At 39.1% G+C, this 24,254-nt stretch overlaps 1 protein-coding gene across 1 annotated transcript in view; it reads left to right on the forward strand.

The window, feature by feature from the left end:
• Nucleotides 1–1,020: 1,020 nt before the first annotated feature.
• LOC139719543 (uncharacterized) overlaps nt 1,021–24,254 on the forward strand; it is a 42,785-nt gene continuing 19,551 nt past the window's right edge. Inside the window, exon 1 of the mRNA XM_071630957.1 lies at nt 1,021–1,110. Coding sequence (XP_071487058.1) covers nt 1,021–1,110 — 90 coding nt within the window. The remainder of the gene's footprint in view (nt 1,111–24,254) is intronic.

Consider the following 24,254-nt stretch of genomic DNA (forward strand, 5'->3'; position numbering starts at 1 on the left):
TGCCCACTTCCAGCACTTCTGTATAGTATTATGAAATGCATACGCTTGAACTTCACCCGCAGTCCACATGTAGATTTTATCTGTGTACGTCCCACCCCCCCCCCCCCACCTCTTCGCGGAAAATGCTTGCGGTGGGGAGCAAATGAGCCCCAATGCAAAGCAAATACAGTACCTTGCAAGGTACTATCCATGGACTATGGGCGGAGTTTAGAGCGCTACTTGCCATTGGACAATAGAATCTCGTTCAGAATGTATCCGCACCGACTGTCCAGACGATTGCCCGCAGAATTCGGCATCTTTTTATTCGTAACCGCGGATAAAGCGAAACATCTCTTCTCAGAAATCAGCGTGTGGGCGCGTCTTCTTCTTATCTGCTACAGTACTTCTTTGTGTTATGTTATTATTGTCTTACGTAATTAGAGGGACACTGATGGGGAGTAGAAAACCTCGTACGCTGAAAAAAGGCGCGAGTCTTTAATCTCTCTGAAGTGGGAATCATAATATTTGGTCACATGACAAAAACACACGCCAGGAGTATAACGTGCTGGGTCAGACCGGCAAGTCGTGGGCTTGTAGTACGGACGCCGGTGAGAACGTGGGCGGGGATGGACCACTGGTGTTGTAGTGTGGATATGGCTTGATATTAGCTCAGAGGAAAAATAATTGTTGTTCTTGTGCATTGCAGACTTCTTCCTTTCCCTGACTGTGTGCCACGATTCATCACAAGCACTTGGGTGACTGCACTGTGCTTCGACGAAGCTGATGTATGCAGAATATTTTAGCAAGTTTACTGTAGAGCGCAAGCGCATTATTATCATCTAACCACTTGAATTGAATCTCCCGATGTAAATATTTTATGAAAACAGAAGTTGCATTACATGACCTTGCCGTAGGAAATCTCAACACGTCATCCCGTGTGGGCACTCAAGTTCAGCTTTTCTTGCCTATGAACTGTAAATTATCAAATTCCGACAAGGAGTTGTTCTTTCTACTGTCTCAGCGGCATTTACTTCACGCAGCATGGCTTCACCGACCCCTACAGCGAGCCGTCGGGCGTGGCTCTCCGTTCCCATCGTACGACTGTATCTCCTGGCTCTCCTCTGCTCTGAGGCAAGTATGAATTTCTTATTGAGCTTTTAAATCGCTATTTGGGATTGCCGCGACATCGAATATTAATCGCATTTGCGTTCAGTCAAGGCTAGTGTAAAATTATTCATAAAGCTCTTTATCATAACAAGAGAAGTTAAGCTCCTCTTCTTTCAATAATCCAGCGATACTGATGGTGAGAATACACCTGTATCTCACGTTTGGCTCGTTTCCGAATCTGTGTTCATGAAGACCTCACGACGATACTGCAGTCCTGATAGTCGACACATGTCAAAGGTCCTTACAGTGACAAGCTAGCTTCCTTGATCGCATGTGACAGATTGAGATGTAAAGTAGGTCGAACCGTGCCCTCGGTATCGTCTGCATCTCTGCTGGCATGGGGCTGACCACTTGTGCTTGGGTCAGCGTGTGAAGAGAGAGAAGGAACTCTCTGTGATAGTAAGGGACATCCATGGAGCTACAGCTCTATGGGACATCCATCCCATCATCGTGAGGAACGTCTTGCCATCATCCGACCAGCTGTAGTCCTCTTGAATTCCTTGCTGCGTCCATGCTGCATAATGACTCATCCACCCTCCAACAGCCACCCCACCCCCATTAACTCATCACAACCCCCACCCCCATTAACTCATCACAAACCCCACCCCCATTAACGGCATCACAAACTCCATATGCCCGTGTTCCCATCGCACATGAGTTAATTACATGGTTCCGCACAGACACATTATTCTGTTTGATACATACTTCATTACCCATATACAGAAGTATCATACTGAACCACCGAGAAAAACGTGCAGTGATTTTCGATTGGATGAACCCAGACATGGCTACGTCAATCCACTGTATAGAAGTGGCCGACGAGATACCCCGAATACGTCCGAAAGGGTATCCTCATTAAAACATTCAGAATGTGAGTTTTTGTTATTATCTCAACTATCAATCAGGCCGTAAATGTAAGTCTCTTGCTAAGGCGTTCAGTGTCCCCAAACAGGTTTCTCATGGACATAAAACGGTCAACTTATTATACGAGAAAGAGATGGTGAAAGATAGAGGGAGGAAGAGAGACAGAGAATATAGTAATTATTTGCTTTATATGCCACAGGGACGTTTTTATTTTAAGATGTAAAAACTATATATACGGAAATTGAAGTACTCCACTAATTTGTTCGCAGGTATCGTTCCCATTAAAACAATTGTAGTTTGTTTCTGTTGTTTTCACCAAACATTAATTCGCCTATATCTTGCATCGATTATAGAGTCTATTCTAGATAGATATGTTTGAATGCATATACATGTGAGGCAGGGTGGGGGGGGGGGGGTGAATTAGTGAAATCTTGTCTCAATCTGTTTATCTGCTGATGAAATTCATTCCACTTTCCTCTGTTGGATGAGATGAGGAATGGAATACAGGCCCTACAATCGTGAATACGTGTAATATTATGTGCAGCACTCGTGTTTGTGTCAGCGGTGAATTTCCCCATACCTTGCGATGTCTGTAATCGAATGAGACATAATCGGGTTAGGTGATCAGTAGTGTGTTTTATATCACTCGAGTCCCACCACTGCGCCTGTTTCCTGATATATCTCAAGTGACTTTCAAACTTGTTTGGATGATTTTTTTCCACTTTTTTTTGGCAACTTGTTTAACCCTTATGTGCTACGTGAGATAATACGAGTTGTTGTACAGGCGCTGAAAAATTGAGTTAAGCCCACACTTCGTGAGTAATCAAACCACTTACGAGCAAATTGTATATTACCAGTATATACTCCACTCTCTAGATAGAGAGGTCGGGAAGGGGAGGATGAAGAGAGAAGAAAGATATAGACAGCACTCGAAAAGACATCTTCAAATAAACAAGCCTTTAGTCAAGTATGCAGGCAAATGGACCGGAGACATAATAGGTGATATTTGGTTGTAGACGATAATAAGCAGTCAAGATGGTACACTTCTTTTATCGATGTTATATCTATTTATTTGTTCATTAGCAATGAAGTAATTCATTTGTCTATTTATTGGTATATAAGACTGATCAGCAGTGCAGAACAGAAAAATATCAGTAAACAGGTTTACAAATGTGTTGAATATGAACAATAATAAAAATACATAATTTTTACAATCACATATGAAATAATAGCTTTGAAATTCCACATATAACACAAATGCAAATTCAAATACAGTTCATAAATATTAAAACTCATGATACATTAGTTTTTGTAAACACATTGAATTTAACACATATTTTTTTATGTGCTAAATGAATTTGTACGATCATTCATGCTTGAAAAAGTTAGAAGAAAAATGACACTGAAACACCCATTCCTTCCTTCACACACATGCAGACATTCATTATTCAGAGTCATCGTATACATAAATTAACCAGTGGGTAATACTATGGACCTTACGGAGCAACTGTTATTGATATTTCTGGCTTCAGAGCAACAGCGATGTGTTCGTTTATCACGCAGTGTGATCTCTTATTGAGAGTTAAAGAAAGGCCGCATTTACCAGCGTATTATACGACGGATTTGTCACCTTTCATAAATCAGTGCAATTGAATGACAATTTAATTGATAGTTTGCTATGTCCTTGTAGGGTTAATGGCTACCCAAGCAATCCCACATCTAGTATTTACTGTCACAATGACAGCAGCTTTGACGGAAATCATGAGATATCACAAAATGTAATAGACTTGCTCTGTTTTGTCTGAAATGTGCATTTTGTTTGTCTCCTAAACACGGAAATAATATTTTTGGGAATGCGGGGTGGATTTGAAACCAGTCATTCATGATGTTAAAAAAATGCTGAAATATCATGCTCCTTTGGCTTCAGATAGACGTAATGATAGCTCTCTAAATTACCAAACAGTGGTCTGTACTTTCTTTTCATGTTTACTGTTTGAATCCGTATATAGCTGCATATCCGTGCTGCGCTATTGTAGTTGAAAACAACCCACTTACATGACTTATAGACAGGCGTTTTTAAGGAGGAAACTGACAATGGATTAGAAAGTTTCGATGCTCGCGGAAGAGTAGAGATAAAAGGATGATAAGAGTATAGATCATTCCAATAACTACAACGAACGATTTAATGGTACCATAGGCAAATTGATCGGAAAGGCTTGCTTGGTGATGGATCAGACCTCTTCATCATCTTTTTACACATGCAGTGTAAAAGTTCACGATTGCATTTATAACACTGACAAACTGATAATAAAAGGTCAAAAAAGAAGAAAAATCAGAGGGAGTGATCAAGCTGATCAAGGGGGGGGGGAGGGACAGAGAGAGAGAAAAGAAGATACTGTAATCAGCTTCTTTTTCAACTTTTTCCACGTTTTTCCTAATGATAATCCGTGATTTTTTATTTCTTATTATATCGAAGTAATAGGGACAGAACAAAGTCTGAAAATTTATAAGAACAAATTCCTTTCAACACAGCTTTATCACATACAACGAAGGAAATGTTTTATTCGGTATTTCTTTCTCTTTCTCCATTATACTTTCAATTTAAAGTAAAATCTATCAACATCATGGATTCCGTGACTAGATTTATTATCCCAAACAACTTATATTGAACACATCTACGTGCGACAGCCTTTAAAGATACGTGATATTTTCCTCTTTTGGGGGGTGATTTTGTTTCTAGTAACTTGGTGCTCTCTCTAATGGTTTGCGTTTTGGTTGAGATAGGGATGCAAGTTTTAACTTTTGCCCGATAATTAGAAATTTATTTGATGAAAATTGGTTTTGAAATGGCTGAGAAATCCAAAAAACAAAGAGGTGCTGTAAAAGGTTGGACCCACCTTTTATCAGGACCACTTTGTTTTACTTTGGCTTTGGATTTCACAGCTCAGCCATTCCAAAACCACTTTGCATCAAATAAACTTAGAATTCTATGCTCTTTAAGAATATGATTGGTTTTTAATTATCGTGCAAGAAGTTGAAACCAGCATCCTCATCTCAACAAAAACCATATCATCCCTTTAGCGGACTGACACTGTCTGTAAAAGGAAGACACAATATGTCATCATCGCGACAATCAGGCTGTTGTCATTCTCACATTCTCACAATGATGTACACAGGCACCCAGCAATAACTCAGACATGCACAAGATTTTAACGTCCTCAACAAACACGCTGGTGTCTGTGAAAGTAATTTCTCCGTGTTAAACACAGCTCGCCTTTCCCATTTTCACATGAATTGGCTCCCTCAAATTGAAACGACACAACTTACTTTCTGTATAAGTCCCTGGCAAAATCGCTTGACGCATTGCAAAAATAGACACGTGAAAAATGAGAGTATAAACCATTCCGGCCTTGGAACCGACATTAAGTGGGCTATAGATACATGTAATTATTATAATAAAACGAAGAAAACTGAGCAATATGTTGGTCCCAGACGCATAAAGGGTGGTGTGGCATAATGACGTCATCACACCTAATTTGCATACGTGACCTGTGATAGGTATTGTTTTGTGAATACACGCGAAATCATATTTTTCCTTTTAACTATCACCGTTCTTTCATATTTTGTTGTTGTTGATTAGTGACAATTGACATGAATCTTCAATGTATGGAAGTTTGTTCTTTTTTTCATAAGTCGCTTATCTGGTAGGTCTGGTATTTTAGCATGAATGATTATACACATTTTATAGAAATGACATTATTTTACGGCAGGGTAGAACAAGACTCGCAGAAGAAGGAGAAGAAAAGGAGGATGTATACAAACCTTTTCTTGTAGATATTTCTACAGGGATGGTGTCTTGGAGATGATTGCAACTATCGCGGGAAAAAAAAATGAAATCCACTTTCCCTCTTTACCATTGTTTACGACACATAACTGTCTCACTCTATGCACCAGTGAAACTTTGTTTGAAAAATAACACGTTCAGACAGAGGTTACAGCAACAATATCTTTTCTAGATTTCTGGGACAATCAGCATTGATTTTCAAGTCTACGTTATTTACAGCAGCAGCATATACAATAACGATGACAGAGTGAGGAGCCCTATTTCTTGGCTAAGTCATAATAACATTCAGTAAATTTGGAAAATGTGTTAGAGTATCTCATCTTGAAGTGTATGTTCTACTTTATTTTATCTGATTTAAATCGATGATGTCACAGAGTTTGATTATTCACATCTGGCGATGGTGGTCCCCCTCCCCCCTTCCCTCCCCGAATATCGAACATATCAATGCTGTTTGAATGATTTATCAAATGGCAGTTATTCCCTTCGGGAACTGATGCAACGCCGGTAGAGCTCAATGATTCTGGTATCCCTCTTCTTGTTCAAACATAAACATGATATCTCCCTGCGTGTTTGAAAATTGAATTGATATTCTTTATAGACAGAGATATTTCTAACATTCTTAAAGTCCGACGAAACATACATTCGAGAGGTCATATGAAAGTGCAGTCTCGTTGATATACATGTATATAATATATATACATTTTTTTCAATGTCATATGCTGATTATAATTGCCAGCGCAAGGCACGTTAGTTACATGGTAAGAATATCTTCAACCGAGGTTGATCTCTAACACTATGAATAATGCCTGATGTTTGTATAATGGCACCGTATGTCTGACTTATTACTATGTATTAATTGAATTTGGCAGTAAATTGGCATCTCGAATGTATCGTTAGTGTAGTATAGTCTCAGCATAGTGTAGTGGTCAGTGCGAATGTATCGTAGTCAACAGAATTTCTATTGTGATATGACACTACCTCAACGGATGCTTGGACAGTTAACTTCCACAGTTTAAAGGATGCTAGTTGCCATAACCAAGTTCACAGAGCTGTGACATTTCCCTTGATCGTTTGGTTACAGCTCGTTATTCCGAAGGTTCGTTATTCCGAAGGCTCTTTAGTCCGAAGATTCGTTATTCCGAAGGTTCGTTATTCCGAATTTCATTTTCGGATTAACGAATCTTCGGAATAACGAACCTTCGGAATAACGCCGCAAATGTTCGGATTAACGAACCCTTTTTCATTTTCGGATTAACGAACCTCTAGGTATAGGGAATTTGTGTGTTTCGGATTAACGAACCTTCGGAATAACGAACCTTCGGAATAAATGAACAGCACCCGATCAGGTTGACGCTTTGTATACGCTGCATTGGTTTGACTGATATCACCGTCATTGTGGAGCTACAGCTCAAGTTATGGCCATATCGATATGAAAGTAGAACAGACCGTGCGGAGGCAACTTTCGAGTTGCTGTGAAATAATCAAGCTCAGAAAGGTCACTAATCCCAAATGTAAACACTCTCTGCAACATTTCCTCGACCTACAAGCAAGAAAATGGGGGGGGGGGGGGGGGTAGAACGGAGACCCCCCTCCCCCTCCCCCCTCCCCCTCCCCCCCCTCCCCCCCCCCCATCACCACCATGAAACCGTGGTTGGATCTAGGGTTGTTGCGCAAATTCAATGTCTTTCCTCCCAGTTATAATCAGGAAAGTGGCACTTCTTTCCACCTCCTTGCAGTATACTGTATGGCCTCCATCCAGGTCATTCCTCACCTTACGTCCGTCTCGGATATTGCCTTGACCCCTTTCCTCAGCCCCCAGTAAACACCCTCTTCTTGAAGTTGAAGTTCCTCCTGCTTCGGGGCTGACTTGATGGCTATTCTTTTCTTTTTTTTAAGTGAAACTCCGCTCCATGCATCATGCTCTCGTTAATCGGGGTAGGTACAGGTGCACCGGTAAAGTTCCATAAGATAACGCAGCAGTCACGGCGTAATGAATGTTTGTAACACATTTTGACAGCTATGGAAATTATGAACCCCTTAAAAACTTGCTGTAAGTCATCTCAACTCTAGAATAATTTGATGGAAAAGAGTTTCCTCCTTTACGAAAAAAAAATGTCATTTGAGGTTTAATCTTTATAGCTTTTCAAGTTTGTAAAGCTGCGCATGCTCAACAAAATCATTGCAAGACATCTTGAGACAAGCTTGAACCAAAACCCCAGGTTTTAACTCTGTATATGTCAACTGCTTCATAAGATTCTTTTTATATCCTGCATCTGACTCGTTGTTAAACGTTATTATAATATTTGTAATAACCATAAAGTGTATCTATTTTTGTTCCTTTTTTTGGATCGAGACATATACAGATATTGTCTTTTTTCTGTTTTCCTTTTCGGCGTTGCTTGCTGTAAAGAACTATGCAGGCTCTCAATACTAGATGATCTTGCAAATCGAACACGAAACTTAAATAATACTGATGAATAATCAGAAATGATATCTCTAAACATTAAATTTGCTGTATATTTTAGGAGGCGTGCAAATTAATGTATCTAATTAATCTACGTGTAGAAGCGATGAAATTAGATGAGAACGTTTATTAACGAATATTGTTGGATTAACCTTTTCAACTTCACACATTGTCGTCATGTCAAAATACAGTACTTGGAATCCAGTTTCATTCACACTAGTTGTTGCTAGTTTGGGCAAGGCTCTGACAAGCTTTCTTGATTGTCGGGAAACAAACTTAGGAAGGAAGATTATGCATAAAGTTTGACCGTGGAGCTAAATACCTGTAGTGTAGCTCCATGGTTTGACCGAAAACACGTCTGTAGCGTGCAGCTAAATGTCATATTGTGCAACAGAGCCACGCATTCTGCCAGTGATTGGTACTACAGGCAGGCCCATGCACTACGCTCTCACTGACAAAATACGGCCAAGAATATTGTTGATTATTACCTATACGAGGGAGTTTTGCGAGGCAATTCCGGTTGTTATTTTGCAGGGTTAAAGGTCAGCAGTTGTTATTTTGCAGGGTTAAAGGTCAGCAGTCAATATGCTTTTCGCCACGTCGCTGCGTAACAGTAACAGTATGAGCAAACAGTGCAATCTTCCGGTTTGGGGAGGGGGGAAGAGAAAGAGTGAAATCTCTCTCCCCACCTCCCTGCTTTAAACGTAAACATTCCGATCGACCACGAAAGGAAAACATTCCAGGACGTCCAGGGTGTCAGTTACACGCACCGCAGAAGAACGCTGATAAATCAACTCATGCAAGGTCGACCACTTACAGCAGCACTAGGCAAATGACTTGTCCATTTGTGATCAGTAATTGCACAATGACCATCAGTTTTACAACTCTCAAACTGTAAACAGAGAAGTAAAAATAAAGTGTAAGAACGTTCAGAAGTTTGAAGTTTGCCTGTTACAACTACATATATCTTTGAAATTGGAGTTGAATGATATACATTGATGAACAATTTTGCAATTATTCAACATGTTGATGGTCTACAGGTAGTCAAATGTGGCTTGATCTGTATCATATAATGTATAGCCGTACTTACATATTTTCTTAATTTACCTAGGGGGATAGGTAATAATTATGATATTGACTGGCCTTTCTTTCGGGAGGTACCAGATAAATATTGCCCGCACTGAAAACATATTGCCCTCGTCTTCGACTCGGGCAATATGCTTTCAGTTTGGGCAATATTTTCTGGTACCTCCCTCAGGGCCAGTCAATATTATATAATTATTACCTATACGAGGGAGTTTTGCGAGGCAATTCCGGTTGTTATTTTGCAGGGTTAAAGGTCAGCAGTTGTTATTTTGCAGGGTTAAAGGTCAGCAGTCAATATGCTTTTCGCCACGTCGCTGCGTAACAGTAACAGTATGAGCAAACAGTGCAATCTTCCGGTTTGGGGAGGGGGGAAGAGAAAGAGTGAAATCTCTCTCCCCACCTCCCTGCTTTAAACGTAAACATTCCGATCGACCACGAAAGGAAAACATTCCAGGACGTCCAGGGTGTCAGTTACACGCACCGCAGAAGAACGCTGATAAATCAACTCATGCAAGGTCGACCACTTACAGCAGCACTAGGCAAATGACTTGTCCATTTGTGATCAGTAATTGCACAATGACCATCAGTTTTACAACTCTCAAACTGTAAACAGAGAAGTAAAAATAAAGTGTAAGAACGTTCAGAAGTTTGAAGTTTGCCTGTTACAACTACATATATCTTTGAAATTGGAGTTGAATGATATACATTGATGAACAATTTTGCAATTATTCAACATGTTGATGGTCTACAGGTAGTCAAATGTGGCTTGATCTGTATCATATAATGTATAGCCGTACTTACATATTTTCTTAATATACCTAGGGGGATAGGTAATAATTATGATATTGACTGGCCTTTCTTTCGGGAGGTACCAGATAAATATTGCCCGCACTGAAAACATATTGCCCTCGTCTTCGACTCGGGCAATATGCTTTCAGTTTGGGCAATATTTTCTGGTACCTCCCTCAGGGCCAGTCAATATTATATAATTATTACCTATACGAGGGAGTTTTGCGAGGCAATTCCGGTTGTTATTTTGCAGGGTTAAAGGTCAGCAGTTGTTATTTTGCAGGGTTAAAGGTCAGCAGTCAATATGCTTTTCGCCACGTCGCTGCGTAACAGTAACAGTATGAGCAAACAGTGCAATCTTCCGGTTTGGGGAGGGGGGAAGAGAAAGAGTGGAATCTCTCTCCCCACCTCCCTGCTTTAAACGTAAACATTCCGATCGACCACGAAAGGAAAACATTCCAGGACGTCCAGGGTGTCAGTTACACGCACCGCAGAAGAACGCTGATAAATCAACTCATGCAAGGTCGACCACTTACAGCAGCACTAGGCAAATGACTTGTCCATTTGTGATCAGTAATTGCACAATGACCATCAGTTTTACAACTCTCAAACTGTAAACAGAGAAGTAAAAATAAAGTGTAAGAACGTTCAGAAGTTTGAAGTTTGCCTGTTACAACTACATATATCTTTGAAGTTGGAGTTGAATGATATACATTGATGAACAATTTTGCAATTATTCAACATGTTGATGGTCTACAGGTAGTCAAATGTGGCTTGATCTGTATCATATAATGTATAGCCGTACTTACATATTTTCTTAATTTACCTAGGGGGATAGGTAATAATTATGATATTGACTGGCCTTTCTTTCGGGAGGTACCAGATAAATATTGCCCGCACTGAAAACATATTGCCCTCGTCTTCGACTCGGGCAATATGCTTTCAGTTTGGGCAATATTTTCTGGTACCTCCCTCAGGGCCAGTCAATATTATATAAGTATATGAATTACGTTACTTCAAAGCAAATTACAGATTGGTTACTCAGTTTTGTCGAGTTTTGTCGAGTGAAAATGCAGTGAATTTGTACTGCATGAGTGAAGAGAGTGAAGTGTTTTAAAACGATGTATCGTTTTCGTTTTGTTTGTTTGGATGGGTAGCTTTTTTTTTTTTTAATTCAGATTTATTTCTCGGCACATACGAAACTAGACTTATTAGACATATTTAAAAAGTAGTAAGGATGGAAGCGTCTGGCCAGCTCCGCGACCGTGAACCTTTCCTCAGGCAGCTCTTCTTTGCCTTCTCTCCGCGGCCTTACCGTATATGGGCATGAGAGAATCAGCGGTAAAAGTATTTTAAATGTCACCGTTAAAAATCATGAATATTCATAGCCCTCATCACTCCTCTCTCTCTCTCTCTCTCTCTCTACGGAGGGCGGGATTTGAATTACGGTGGCGAATATGGTTATTGCTGTTTTCTTTATTACCTGCATGTTGTTAAAAGGCTTCGTATCTTTTGTGGGGTAATGCCCATTATGCTTTCGACGTAGCTGTCTTTTTTTTTTTCTTTTCGATGTCAAGTTATTAGAAACACCGGTGACATCACAATACAGAAAAGTTTAAATTATCATGAATAGTTAGCTTCGATAACGTATGAATGTATCTAAACCACGGGTACAAGGTCTTGTATATAGTCTTGTTTCATGTCCTCGTATTTTTGTTCTTCTCTGATTATCATATACATGTAACTAAAGTTGTAGTTTGTCACAGCACACCTGTTTGCTGATCAGACACAACCCCTATCTCTTGTTCCTCGTAATTTACTAGCCCTTGATTGTTCAAGCACCAACCTATTAACGGTTTGAATAACTCCGTCACCAAGATGATCGTCTGTACACTAGACTAATAAAAATCTAGTTTTGCCAGGAAATTTCGGATAAAAGATCCATGACTTCGCACTTTGCAGAAAGGTGACTGGTGTAAATTACATGAAGCTACAAGTAAACAAACACGTCTCCAATCTGATCCATAAAATGTTACACAATGGCCCATAGGACTCTTGAGCGTTGCACGTTGGCGTGTGTTCCGCTCGCGTCTAAATTCAGTGAGGTATTCCGTCGATAGTTGGTTTTGAAAGTCAGTCTCATTGCAGTGAGAAACATAGACGCAAGGGACTTAATATTATAACAATAATCGCTGTTTTCAGCTTGGTTTTATCAAATGTTCAAAATGTGAAGTTCGCACGATTCTCAAAGTCATCGTAGAAGCAAAATTACAGCTAAAATCAAGCCCGTCCTCAGCTGCAATGAGGTAAATGACCCGGCTTGTTTTGATTGAGTTAATACTCATCCAAAACAAGCCTGGCGTGCTAATGACCCCAAAGTCAAGGAGCCGAGACAATTTCGTTAATGATTAACCGCTACGTGCCGACATGATTGTAAAGGGTAACCATATTGACAGCCTTCTTTTAAATTGGCGACTTTTGTGTGGTCTGTACGACACCAAACTCTCTCTCTCTCTCTCTCTCTCTCTAGAGCAGACCTGGAAAAAAATTAGTCGAACGACTTGACGGTATCTGATTCCATCCCTGATTTGAATTGTAGCAATTTGATGTTGTGCATGAGATTAACTGTAACGCTACATTCAATTCCACACGCATTCATGATGCGATGAAGACATCATGACGAAATGAAGGCATCAGTGCCGTCGATGGCGAGCGTGCTGCCTGCGGTCCCATTCTTCAATATCATACGTCAAAGGGTCATCATCTCGTAATAGGATACTAGTATTAAGGCAGGGCTCGACACTAACGGTGGCCCAGTGGCTCGGGGCCCCCAAAAATGAAAGTCGGGCCACCAAATTTCGAAAAAGGGCAAATTTGGTGGCCCGCCTCGGGCTACCAATTTTTTTTTTTAATAGTATGTCAATAAATTCGTAACTTTTTGCGCCGGAAATTAGCAGTTAAATTTGTTTAAAGGATAGATGAAAAGGACTGAATGAGTGCCTGAGAGCGAGTGTTGCAAGTTTGTTGAAGTTTATTTATGAGTAGATATGTCCAACTTCTAATTCTTACTATCATAAAACTTAAATATTTGACTCATCAAAAAAATGGACTTTTAATGTTTTTTATTGTTTTTTTTGGGGACACCAAATTTTTCTCTCGGGCCACCAAAAATTTGAGATTTAGGATTTTGGTGGCCCCATCGGGCCACCGAACAAAAAAGTTAGTGTCGAGCCATGATTAAAGTACAAGAAATAAGTAACAAAATAACAGAGGTAGGTCCTATTACAACCTGTATTTTTTAAGACGAGTGCACTAATCTCCGATGTCAAACATCGTCTGTCCTTGTACTATTGTTATCACGATGTACAACATAACTAGGCTGCAAAGTCAAGTTTGTTTACGGTAATACCGCCTTGGTGTTGATACAGGAGATGATTGTGTTGCCAAATTGTGGATTCAACTGACTCTTTGTCTGATTTTTTTTTTTTTAAACTCGGTCAAGACTGTAGGCACTGGTGATGAGATTTACATTCTTACCTCAATACTCTCTAAAAAAAATCGAGTGAAAATATTCACTCTTAAAAGAGTGAATACAAAAAAGAGTGAATTTCGAGTGAAGTTGGAGTGAATTTTGAGTGAAAATGCTCATTTTCACTCATTTTGGAGTGACGTCAGGGATCACTCCAAAATCTTCGAGTGATCCCTGACGTCACTCGAAAATGAGTGAAAATGAGCATTTTCACTCAAAATTCACTCCAATTTCACTCGAAATTCACTCTTTTTTGTATTCACTCTTTTTAGAGTGAAAATTTTCACTCGATTTTTTTTAGAGAGTACATCACCTGTTTGCATTAGCTTTGCGAAACATTCTGTCTTGAGATACATTCGCAATATAGGTTAAATATATGAATCACGGAGGTCGAGAAAAAAAAACAGAACATGTGTACAGAACTCGAATGGAGTACAATATTTTCCAGGTATTTTCTCAGTTAGTGTAATATCGGAGCAGGCAGAATTAGCTAAGAAATTAATGCTTTGAGTTGAGCTACCTGGTTCCAGTGCTGACTGTTCGAGTTCCGTGAAAATACCATATTACAAAATGTGAGAATCAATTACACTGACATGCAAAATATTCCTCTGATATAAAATGTACTTCATTGAAATCAAGTCCGTTTCCTAATAAGATTATCGAATTCATACAGGCACAAGCCATTAACGGTGATTTACAAGGCAAGTTTCTCGCATGGTCATTCCCCTGCGAAATATAAGTTCAGATGATTTCCTTGTCTCGAATTCGACAAGAAACGACAAGTGAATGACTTTATTTTCAGACCTGGTGATCTAATTTTGATGAACAAACAGTAATTCTCTTTCGTAGACTGCTTCTGAGAAATCATTACCACAGCATAGATAGCTGTCATTAATCATGTTTATAGAAACAGGAACCAATAATAACATTCTTCTTCCACGCATACTGGACAATAAAAAGGTTAGTGAATTTATTATCCTAAATCAAGTATGTCCTAATTGTATAGACGGATTTACCAACAAGTTATGAAAGACACGAGGAATATGAAGAAGGAAGTAGAAAACTCTCTCATAATTTCAGCTCTTCGTTTTAACGCAATTGTTTTACAGTTTTCGGCCACTTGTACTGAAACTCAGTTCTTACCCAGCTTGATTCACAGATTCCGTTTAATAGAATGTGTATTTAACCTTCTACTATGTACCAAGTTATGTTGAAGGGCAAAACTACTCTTTTGTGTCGGGAAATCTGAATATAGTCACGCTGCTTCCTCCCAGACCAATGCCGCTGGTTGAGATAGGACAGGAAACCGAGAAGGAACCGCAATAAGGGGCTACTTACAAGTAAAAGATGAATATGAATGGACGGAGGGGATTGAATATTAGCCAAGCAGGATACGAGTCCATCTGCCGGACGCGGAAACAGTAAAAGGAAGTCACTTTTAAAAACAAAATTGTAATGTGTTGTTAAGGTTGAACGGGAGTACAAGAAAACATGATACAACTGTATTTTGATTTCCCCCTTTTTTTTCCAACGGTGAGATCAGTTTTTTAGAATCATTTTGATTTGGATGAGAAGATGATATCATCATCTCATAAATTATTTGTGGAGAAAAGTAAAGATTATCATGAAATCATCCTCGTCACTAGTTTATACCAACTAATCAAGTTATTATAGAAATAAGTTCTTCTTCTTCTTCTTCCAGTAAAGTACAGACCGCCGTTGGCGTATTATCGTACTTGTGCTTGTCAAGTGCCCAGATGAAAAGTGCGAGTAAAAGGATCACTACAGATTCTATATGTGCAGTTAAAAAAGACAGAAGAGGCTTAACAAAGCCTAATCTGTTGCACCCCCTGTTTGAAGAACTGTAGATAGGTGCTTCTACTTATAATTGGTGGTAAAGAGTTCCATAGTTTATTTGCGTCAGGAAAGAATGAATACATTACATAAGCTTAGAATAACTTGAAGTGAAATATGTAATTTCCTCTTTGTGATTAAATTTCATTTAATTCAATCTATTTGATAAAGAGTTTTGTGCAGATCAGTGAGTGAGTTGTGGCATCACAACTTGTTTGGTTTGACTCTGTGTATAATTGTGTGTAATTGTTTCATGAAACGCGTGAAATTTTGAATTTCAGTGTTTCTGTGTTTTCTGATATAGCGTCTACTTTTCGGCGCAGTTGGTTTTCATCTCATCATCCCAGACAACATGAACAGGAAGTGCAGTATATAACTTTAACATTCCATCGGTGGCCACACTTAATATGAAACATGGAGGTGAGACGAAATACTCATCTCCCTTTCTGAAATGGAGAATTCGGTTTTTTTCACAATGACTGCCAATCTTTTATGAATTGTGTGATTTTATGTAATTATTAATAACAATGATACTACTACTACTACTACTACTACTACTGCTAATGATAATAATGATTATAATAATAATGGTAATGATAACAATAATAATGATAATACAATATACATTTATTAGGCGCTTAATACGGATGTTTCTAAGCGCACATTGTGAAGCAATAAAACATTTGATTGAAAAGAAAAGAAAAGATTGGACGCTAAGCCAGAGATGAGATAGAGAGAGAAAGAAGGAGAAGGGGGGGGGGGGAGGAGAAAGAGAGGGTGGGGCGGGAGTCAGGGGGAGGAGATTCGCCGTGGAGGCCCCGCCCATCACTGCGCTCTCCTCGCACTCAGTTACAAGCACAGTCCCGCGGGAAAATATGAGGAGAAGGAGTCTAGATGTTTGTTTCCTGTGCCGCCTCTCCCGTCATCCCTCGCAGGGTACGACATGAGGTCGTCAAGGGCGACCAAACAAACAAATAACATGATTCAGTCCTCGAAATTTTCTAAAATATCCAATATGCTTGTTCATAATCGTCATACTTCGCAAACACTGGGAAAACAGTTCATGGCAATGTAACATGTCACTCTACTAAGATAATTCAGTTGGAAATGGCGGGAGATGTCGAGATGTTGGCTGGAACTTTTCCAAAATCAACCGGAAATTGCGCAAAATACAACCCATTGGATCGACCTTTTAAAATTCCAACCCTGTTGTATTACTGGAAAAAACACAATGAATGATGGTTCGAGGTCTTTACTGTCACTGTCACTTGTTCTTGTCATTTTTTTTTTTACCAGCCCAGCTATAATTGCCACTAGCCCGACTACCACCACTGCTACTCGTACTCACACTATAATGTGTATACTACTTCTACTACTCCAGTACTTCTTCTACAACCACTACTTTACTCTTGCTACTACTCTTTCGGCTTCTTCTATACTTGCACTACTTATACTACTACTACTACTACTACTACTACTACTACTACTACTACTACTACTAATACTACTACTATATACTACTATACTACTACTACTATTACTTCCACTACCACTTCTATTACTACTGCTGCTGTTACAACAACTACTATTACAACTACTTTACTGTTTGTAGGCCTACCACTACTTTTACTTACAACTACGACTTCAACCACTATTCATACCGCTTCTGTTAGTCACACTGGTGTAGATGCTTCTACTATTTCGCCCCTTTAACTTATAGACGTACCTTAAATCATCAGTGCAACCTTTTGTGATGTCGCTACTCTTTCCGTTGCTATTGGTCATTTGGATTTATGTGCGAAGTATATTACCACCATTACTGTCGTAATAATCATTACGATGTATTTGATGTATCCCAACAACAACAACAACTATACAACAATGAAGGTAAACACTACTCTTGTTACTGCTACCTTGTTGCTCTCCTCTAAGGACCTATTCCTCCTCCTGCCTGCTTCCGGCAAAGTGTAAAGAGATATTTAGGTTGGAAGAGTGAAGATAGATAGGACAAGCAGGGAGATAACCAGGACAGTGGAAAAAGGATGAAAAAAAAAAGAGGCAGATAGGATGGTGGGATAAGATATCATGTCTATGAATTGACGAAAAATCTTTCGGAAACACAAACCCAATTCCTGTCAACCTAAAATTGCTACAGTTATCAACAGACAGAAAAAGAATAAGATGGATACGCTGTGTTGGAGAGCACCGTCCTGGTTTAGACGTTATTTGGTTACAGAGGAATATCGAGAAGAACGAAAGCAAAAGGTCAGACCTTGGTCTATGGCATTCGATGACAGCAAGGCGGCATTCGACTCGGGACTGTCATCCCGACTTCGAATCCTGCCGAGTGCCTACACACTTGGAGAGACAGTGTCACACAGGATCTTTCTAGATCCAAGTGTAAACGAGATATGAAACTCGTCACGCTGACGAGTTAGGTGATACGCTTGGGGTCATCAGGTGTCGGTCATCTGTGATCGACAAAGAAAAGAATGTGATATAGGCACCTTGAAGTTATATTGAGCGTGCATGCAAAACCGTTTCTCTAACCACTCGGCCACGGGACATCCCCGGAAATGGTAAGGGAAAAAAGAAATGTATAGATATTACAGGGGGAAAAGTCAATGCCCACTCAACAATCGTGGCTGCGTGAACATGTATTGCATTGCTAGACAGAAATGCGGCCTTGTAACGACTGATGTCGCTATGCCATTTCTGGCAACTTGGGAAAAATACGCGCCGTAGACATAAAGCCTATAATCGGCTGGTTTTGATACCTTGCCTTTAATCACAATTTTCAATGTGATGACGTCATCAAAGTACAAAACAATGACATGGTCTTGAAAGACAATTGTTCAAAGTACAACACCTCCGTCGTCGTCATTACATACTATGATCGGTTTGACAAAGTCAGCCTGCAAAATTTTGCAGCAGTCGAAGCAATGTGGTCTCCAACACAAAAAAAGAGGGATATGGTGTGTGTCTGTGTGTCTGTGTGTGTGTATAGGTGCGTTTATATACGAACGTGATTTCTACATGGACGAATATGTGATACAAAATTGAAAAAAAAAGTAAAATAGCTAAGTATTTTGTTTCGTGATCTTGTGGGGTTCGAACCCGCAACTTCACGTCTCTGAGACGTCGCCTTTAACCACTCGGCCATACGTCTCGGCGAGAAAATATGAGGAACGTAAACTTATGTATGTGAAAGCTGAATCGGGAATCGTTTTGTCCACATTCCATTCTCATTTTCAGTTTTAAACTGCAAAATTGTCAACCTGATGAGGAGATTTCGAAGAAGAAAATGCATGATTATTGCAGCTTATTGTCTCAGCTACAACATACTTAAGTTTCAGAGGAAATGAAGCAGAATCAGCTGAGATAAAGGTGCTTAAACGTTGTCAAGTCAATGCATGGTTTTAAAAAAGATCCCCTCCCATAGACATTACACGTAAACTTGTCCGATTTTGCATCTTTACCTTTAATCACAATTTAAGGTATGATGACGTCATTAAATTTCAAAACCATGACATGGACCTGAAAGGCAAATGTTCAAAGTACAACATATCTGAATTTGGGATAATATTGAGCTTAAACAACAGAGATACGAGCAAATGAATGTCAGAAACAGTACCTCAAAAAAATTAATTCCACTTTTTTGATTTCAGATGATGATATGATGACGTCATAATGTAATTATGGAAATATTAATACTTGAAACGTTATTTCCAATTCATATGTTTTTGTAATATGCAATAAAAACATAGGGTAACCAGACGTTTTAAAGAGCTATGGCGAAATAAACAAAGACATGTTTTTCGCTATATTTGCACAAAGACGCGCACACGAAATTTCAACTTTGACGCCAACGCATTCCTTTGTTATAGGTCAAAATTGATCGGAAATCAATGGATATTGTTACTTAATGTATCAGGAATCCAAATCTGTCAAAAAATGTGCATTTTCAGTTTGCTTACGCGCACTACGCGCGAAAATGTGCGGACGGACGCGAACGCGCGAAACGCTTAAAATTGTCTGAAACTTCGAGATTTCCCATTGGTAAGTTGTTTTGAGCCTTTTAAAAGTTTGACGCGCGCGTACGCGCGCGTAATAATGTCTTAGGTAATTAGCATTAAAATGTATGATAGAGCGTGACCTGAACTTAATGTCCGCCGAAAATGATACAGACATGACCTTTAGATATGAAGTTATGATCGATCATGTAACATGGTCCGAAAATCACAAAATGGCGCCTAGATGACGTCATAGATATGTTACTGTCATGAAAACCTTATTGTGGCTAGATTTTGTCATGAGACATGTTCCCTGAAAATGTCATGTTATTCCGTAATGTCATTCTTGAGATATTGATGACACAAAATTGTCCAGAAAGAAAGAAGAATAACTAGACTCGGAATTTGTCAACACTGACAAATTAGGTGATCCGATCTCTTCGAAAGTCAATGATTTGAGTCCTGATCCCAATAGGCATGACCGTAAAGGTTCATCTGTGGTTATGGACATTGGCCGTGTGATGTTTGGATTCTCATTTAAAAAAAAGGGAGTCGGGTTTGCCATCTTTGGTACCATATTCCGTATACACTATAACGAAGATACAGAATAAAGTATATTTGACCATTGACCCCACTTTGCACAGCCAAGATGGCATCTGAGAAAGAAATGGTTATTTTGTGAAATGATCCTGGTAACGTGATCTTTGTGTGTGCAAAATATTGGAAAGATAGGACATGTATTCACCAAGATACAGGATGAAACATTTATGAAATTTGACCCTAATTTACATACCCAAGATGGTGTCTGATCAAGAAGTTGTTATTTTATGAAATAATGTAGGTGACATGAACTAAACATGTGCAAAATATGGGATTGATAACCATTGTTGTTCTTCATCTATTGCACAGAATGTAGTAGAAAGAAAGAAAAATAAAGAAAAAATTATGTTATTTTATAGAAATTTGAAGGAGAAGCATTAAAAAATCAGAAAAAGATAAAAATAGGAAGGGAGATTAAGACTAAATAAAGAAAAAGAAGAAAAAAAGAGTTTGAAAAAAAAAATATTGGCAAGGGTGAGGCTCGAACCAGGGACCTTAGGATTACGAGTCGGATGCGCTATGCAATGACCTATTTCATGCTCCATAGGCCCTGTGTATTAAGCAAAATGACGCTGCATCGAAGCCACGTGCCATTTTCAACCAAGTTTTTCGACGTGATGCCGGCCTCGTATGAAAAAATGGAGGGCACATTAACGATAGCCCAAAGTCTCAGCTACAACATACTAAAATCTGGGAAAAATTCACCGAAGCATAAGTGAGCTAATGCTCGAAAAAGATAGTCATGTCAATTTTCACTGCCAGAAAAACTGCTCTCCCATAGAGATAACACGTAAACTGGTCAAATTTGAAAGATTACATTTAATCCATTTTTACGAGGTGATGCCGCCATCCAATCAAAATGTTGTAATTACATTAATGAAAGAACATTTAATAAGCTACAACATACTGAAATCTGGGTGAAAATTGGCAAAGGATAAGTGAGATACGCCCAAGTAAACTTGAAAATTGATGACGTCATTTTGAAAATTTACTTTTTTTACTTTATTAAGAAATTTGATATCTTTGAATCACTTTTTCAGTATCGCCAACCCATAAACTGACATGTACAACTCATCAGCTTTCAGAATATGTAAAGAAAATTGGGGGTCACCGTCCATCCTGACGAGTAAAATCGGATTTAAAATTGGCGGTTTTGGGGCATTGTTGTACTGTATATCGCCATTGACGCGCGCGCGGAATTTCAACTTTGACAGTCCCGTATGACGTCATATTGAGTCGGATTGACTTGAAACTTGCTAGAAATATTCCTTGACTTTTCAGACATCCGATAAATGTAAAAAATCGGGAAATTTCTGTTGCATATGAGCTGTACGTGCGTATATGTGCGCGCGCGTACGCGTCCGTCCAATTTTTTCAATTTTTCAAAAAATGCTCCAAATGGTCTGAAACGTATGCAAAAAAAATTTGAGCTTGATTGGAGCATACAAATATTTCAACGCGCGCGTACGCGCACGTCTTTACGATGCGAGGAATTCTGAAAATATGGGTAGAATTCCCTTGAATTGAAATTTATGTGACGTAAATTTCATTGAGAAATTCCACTCCATTAATGAGATATGATTGAAAATGTGTTTTCATATAATGACGTCATAGTGACGTCACGGTCGACTGATCACTACGATTTTACTTGACATGTCGTCTTTGGGACATGATACACATATGGTATAAGTTTGACATTCATAGGCAATGCACTTTCTGAGCTAGTCTCTACACAACTTTTGCGGAGAAATAAAGAAGAAGAAGAAGAAGAAGAAGAAGAACAAAGAATCAGTACAGATACAGAAGGTGATCCGAGAGGATTCTCGGATCACCTAAAAAGAAATAAAGAGAGATTTTGACAATCACAATAGGTGATACGCTGATAGCGTATCACCTAAAAATGGGATGGGTGCCGAGACATTTGGCGATGCTTGGGTAATAGTAATAGGTATTCTTGTGGAGCGGGAGAGCGAGACTGAAGAGGATATCCCTGGTAAATTATGCTCACGGTATCATTCTAATCAAAACAGACAAGAATTCTGACTAAAAGACTGCCTCGTCCCTGTCAATGAGGACGAATGTTTTGATAAAGCGATTCGCCCATCCCATCCCAAACCGCCGCCTCTCGGTGCTCTTCAAACCGCTGGATGTTGCCAAACTCACGGCAGTCGGATGAGCCTTGACACACAACGCGTGTGATAGGGTCGTACGAGAATGAGGTGATTTGTGTTTTGGCGGAAGTGTGAGGCAAGATCAATTTACAACCGACTTCCGGATTCTCCTCCTACGCGGACAGACGGGTTGCCGAGCAGCAGGGAGGAGACAGAAACTCAACGTGTACATGATGGTGGCGCAGTGTGAACCACTCTGAACACAAGCTGAAAAAGATATTTTGCCTGAATTATTTATTACATGATCTAAGGAATAAATAAAAACAAAATCATGGGGGAGGAGATTAAGGCTGACAGTTAACAATAAAATTGATATACACATGACATTCTAAAATCTGTCATCAGCATAACGAATGCTTTCGTTAAGAATATACCCCCATAATCAGATGCCATTCTAGCCATTGGTAAGGTTTAGGCCTACATCAGTATAATCTGGCACGTGTCCAAAAATAACAATAACACTACTACTACTACTTCAAATGCTGCTGCTGATAATGATGATGTTGATACTGATAATATCAATGATGGTATTAGCCACAACAACCACAATGATGATAATATTAATAATAATGATGATAATAATAATAATAATAATAATAATAACAATAATAATAATAATAACGATAGCTTTTAATACTATCATACGAGACAAAATGATAAGAATAACGGTCATATTAGTGATCCATTGTAACCTCTTAGTTGCTAACAAAAAAATTGCAAAGCGTCTTTAGGTCGATGCTATTGATAGGTATCCATCTCTATACTCGTAAGTCAAGAGGAACATCACAGGTAAACACAACACTTCCCTCAAAGGATATTGGCACCATGCAGCAATCCACTATCATAATTTATAACAGTATTCCCACTAAAATTGGACTAACATTCAGGATTCGTTACACACAAAAATTAATGTCGAGATGTATGAACATTGATTGTTTTCTAAACTCTACGCTTAAGTTATTTAAAATAAGAAAAATGAATGCATGTATTGACATTTATTGCTTATTCAAGTCGTCCCTGAAGTAACTTGAAATCAATTTTTGAATTAATGCATGCAATTGATTTTCAGCATTTAGCACGGGGGAAAATCTGTGTAGCTGTAATGGAGCATACTATAGAACCTGCCAGGTATGCCGGGGAAGTTGTGTTGTCAGTACAGCGTATTTGAAATAATAAGAGAGCTTCAATAACATTTATGTTTCAATTTTGTTAATCCTGCGCGCCGTCGGAGCCATTAACGTCCGGAATGTTATGCTGATTTATACCGAGACCTCGACAAAAAAAAAAAAAAAAAAAAAAAAAAAAAAAAAACTCTGTGGAGGTAGTATAGCCGCGTTTGGAGGCTATAGAGATGAGACGTGCTTTTATTTCAATAGATGGTGATGCAGTTCAGAGAAATTTAGATCCATCCTACTCGACTGCATGGATGTGTAACGGTACGATATATGGCGCAGAGCGGCAATATTGTGTTGTACGTCGAAAATGCGCATGTATTCAGTCTGAACTGAACATGCTAAATCACAGCACACACACAGTTCAGTCTTCATTAGTGACGCCACGTTACACTCGTCTGCCACCGCTTGTCTGGGGGAGTGTTGAAGGGTTGCCCTTTGCCAATATTACTGGTACTTTTTAGCTACTCTTCGAGATGGCCACGCTTTGAATTCAAGGCTGTTTTTCATTCTTATGGAGATATTCTTATCATCAATATTTACCGTTGATATATCATGATAAGAGAAAACAGTATATAGGCCTACAACTATGATTATGCACATACATTCATATTTACATAGTACATGTACGCACATACACATTGCATTATATTGAATAGAGTTTGACATTCTAAGCAAATTCGATATCATGGAGTTTTCATGTTTTATCAGGTAACATGTAA

Source organism: Diadema antillarum, unplaced genomic scaffold (genome assembly GCF_040938485.1).
Source record: "Diadema antillarum isolate AM-2024a unplaced genomic scaffold, OU_Dant_1.0 scf00000112, whole genome shotgun sequence".
Lineage (NCBI taxonomy): Eukaryota > Metazoa > Echinodermata > Echinoidea > Diadematoida > Diadematidae > Diadema > Diadema antillarum.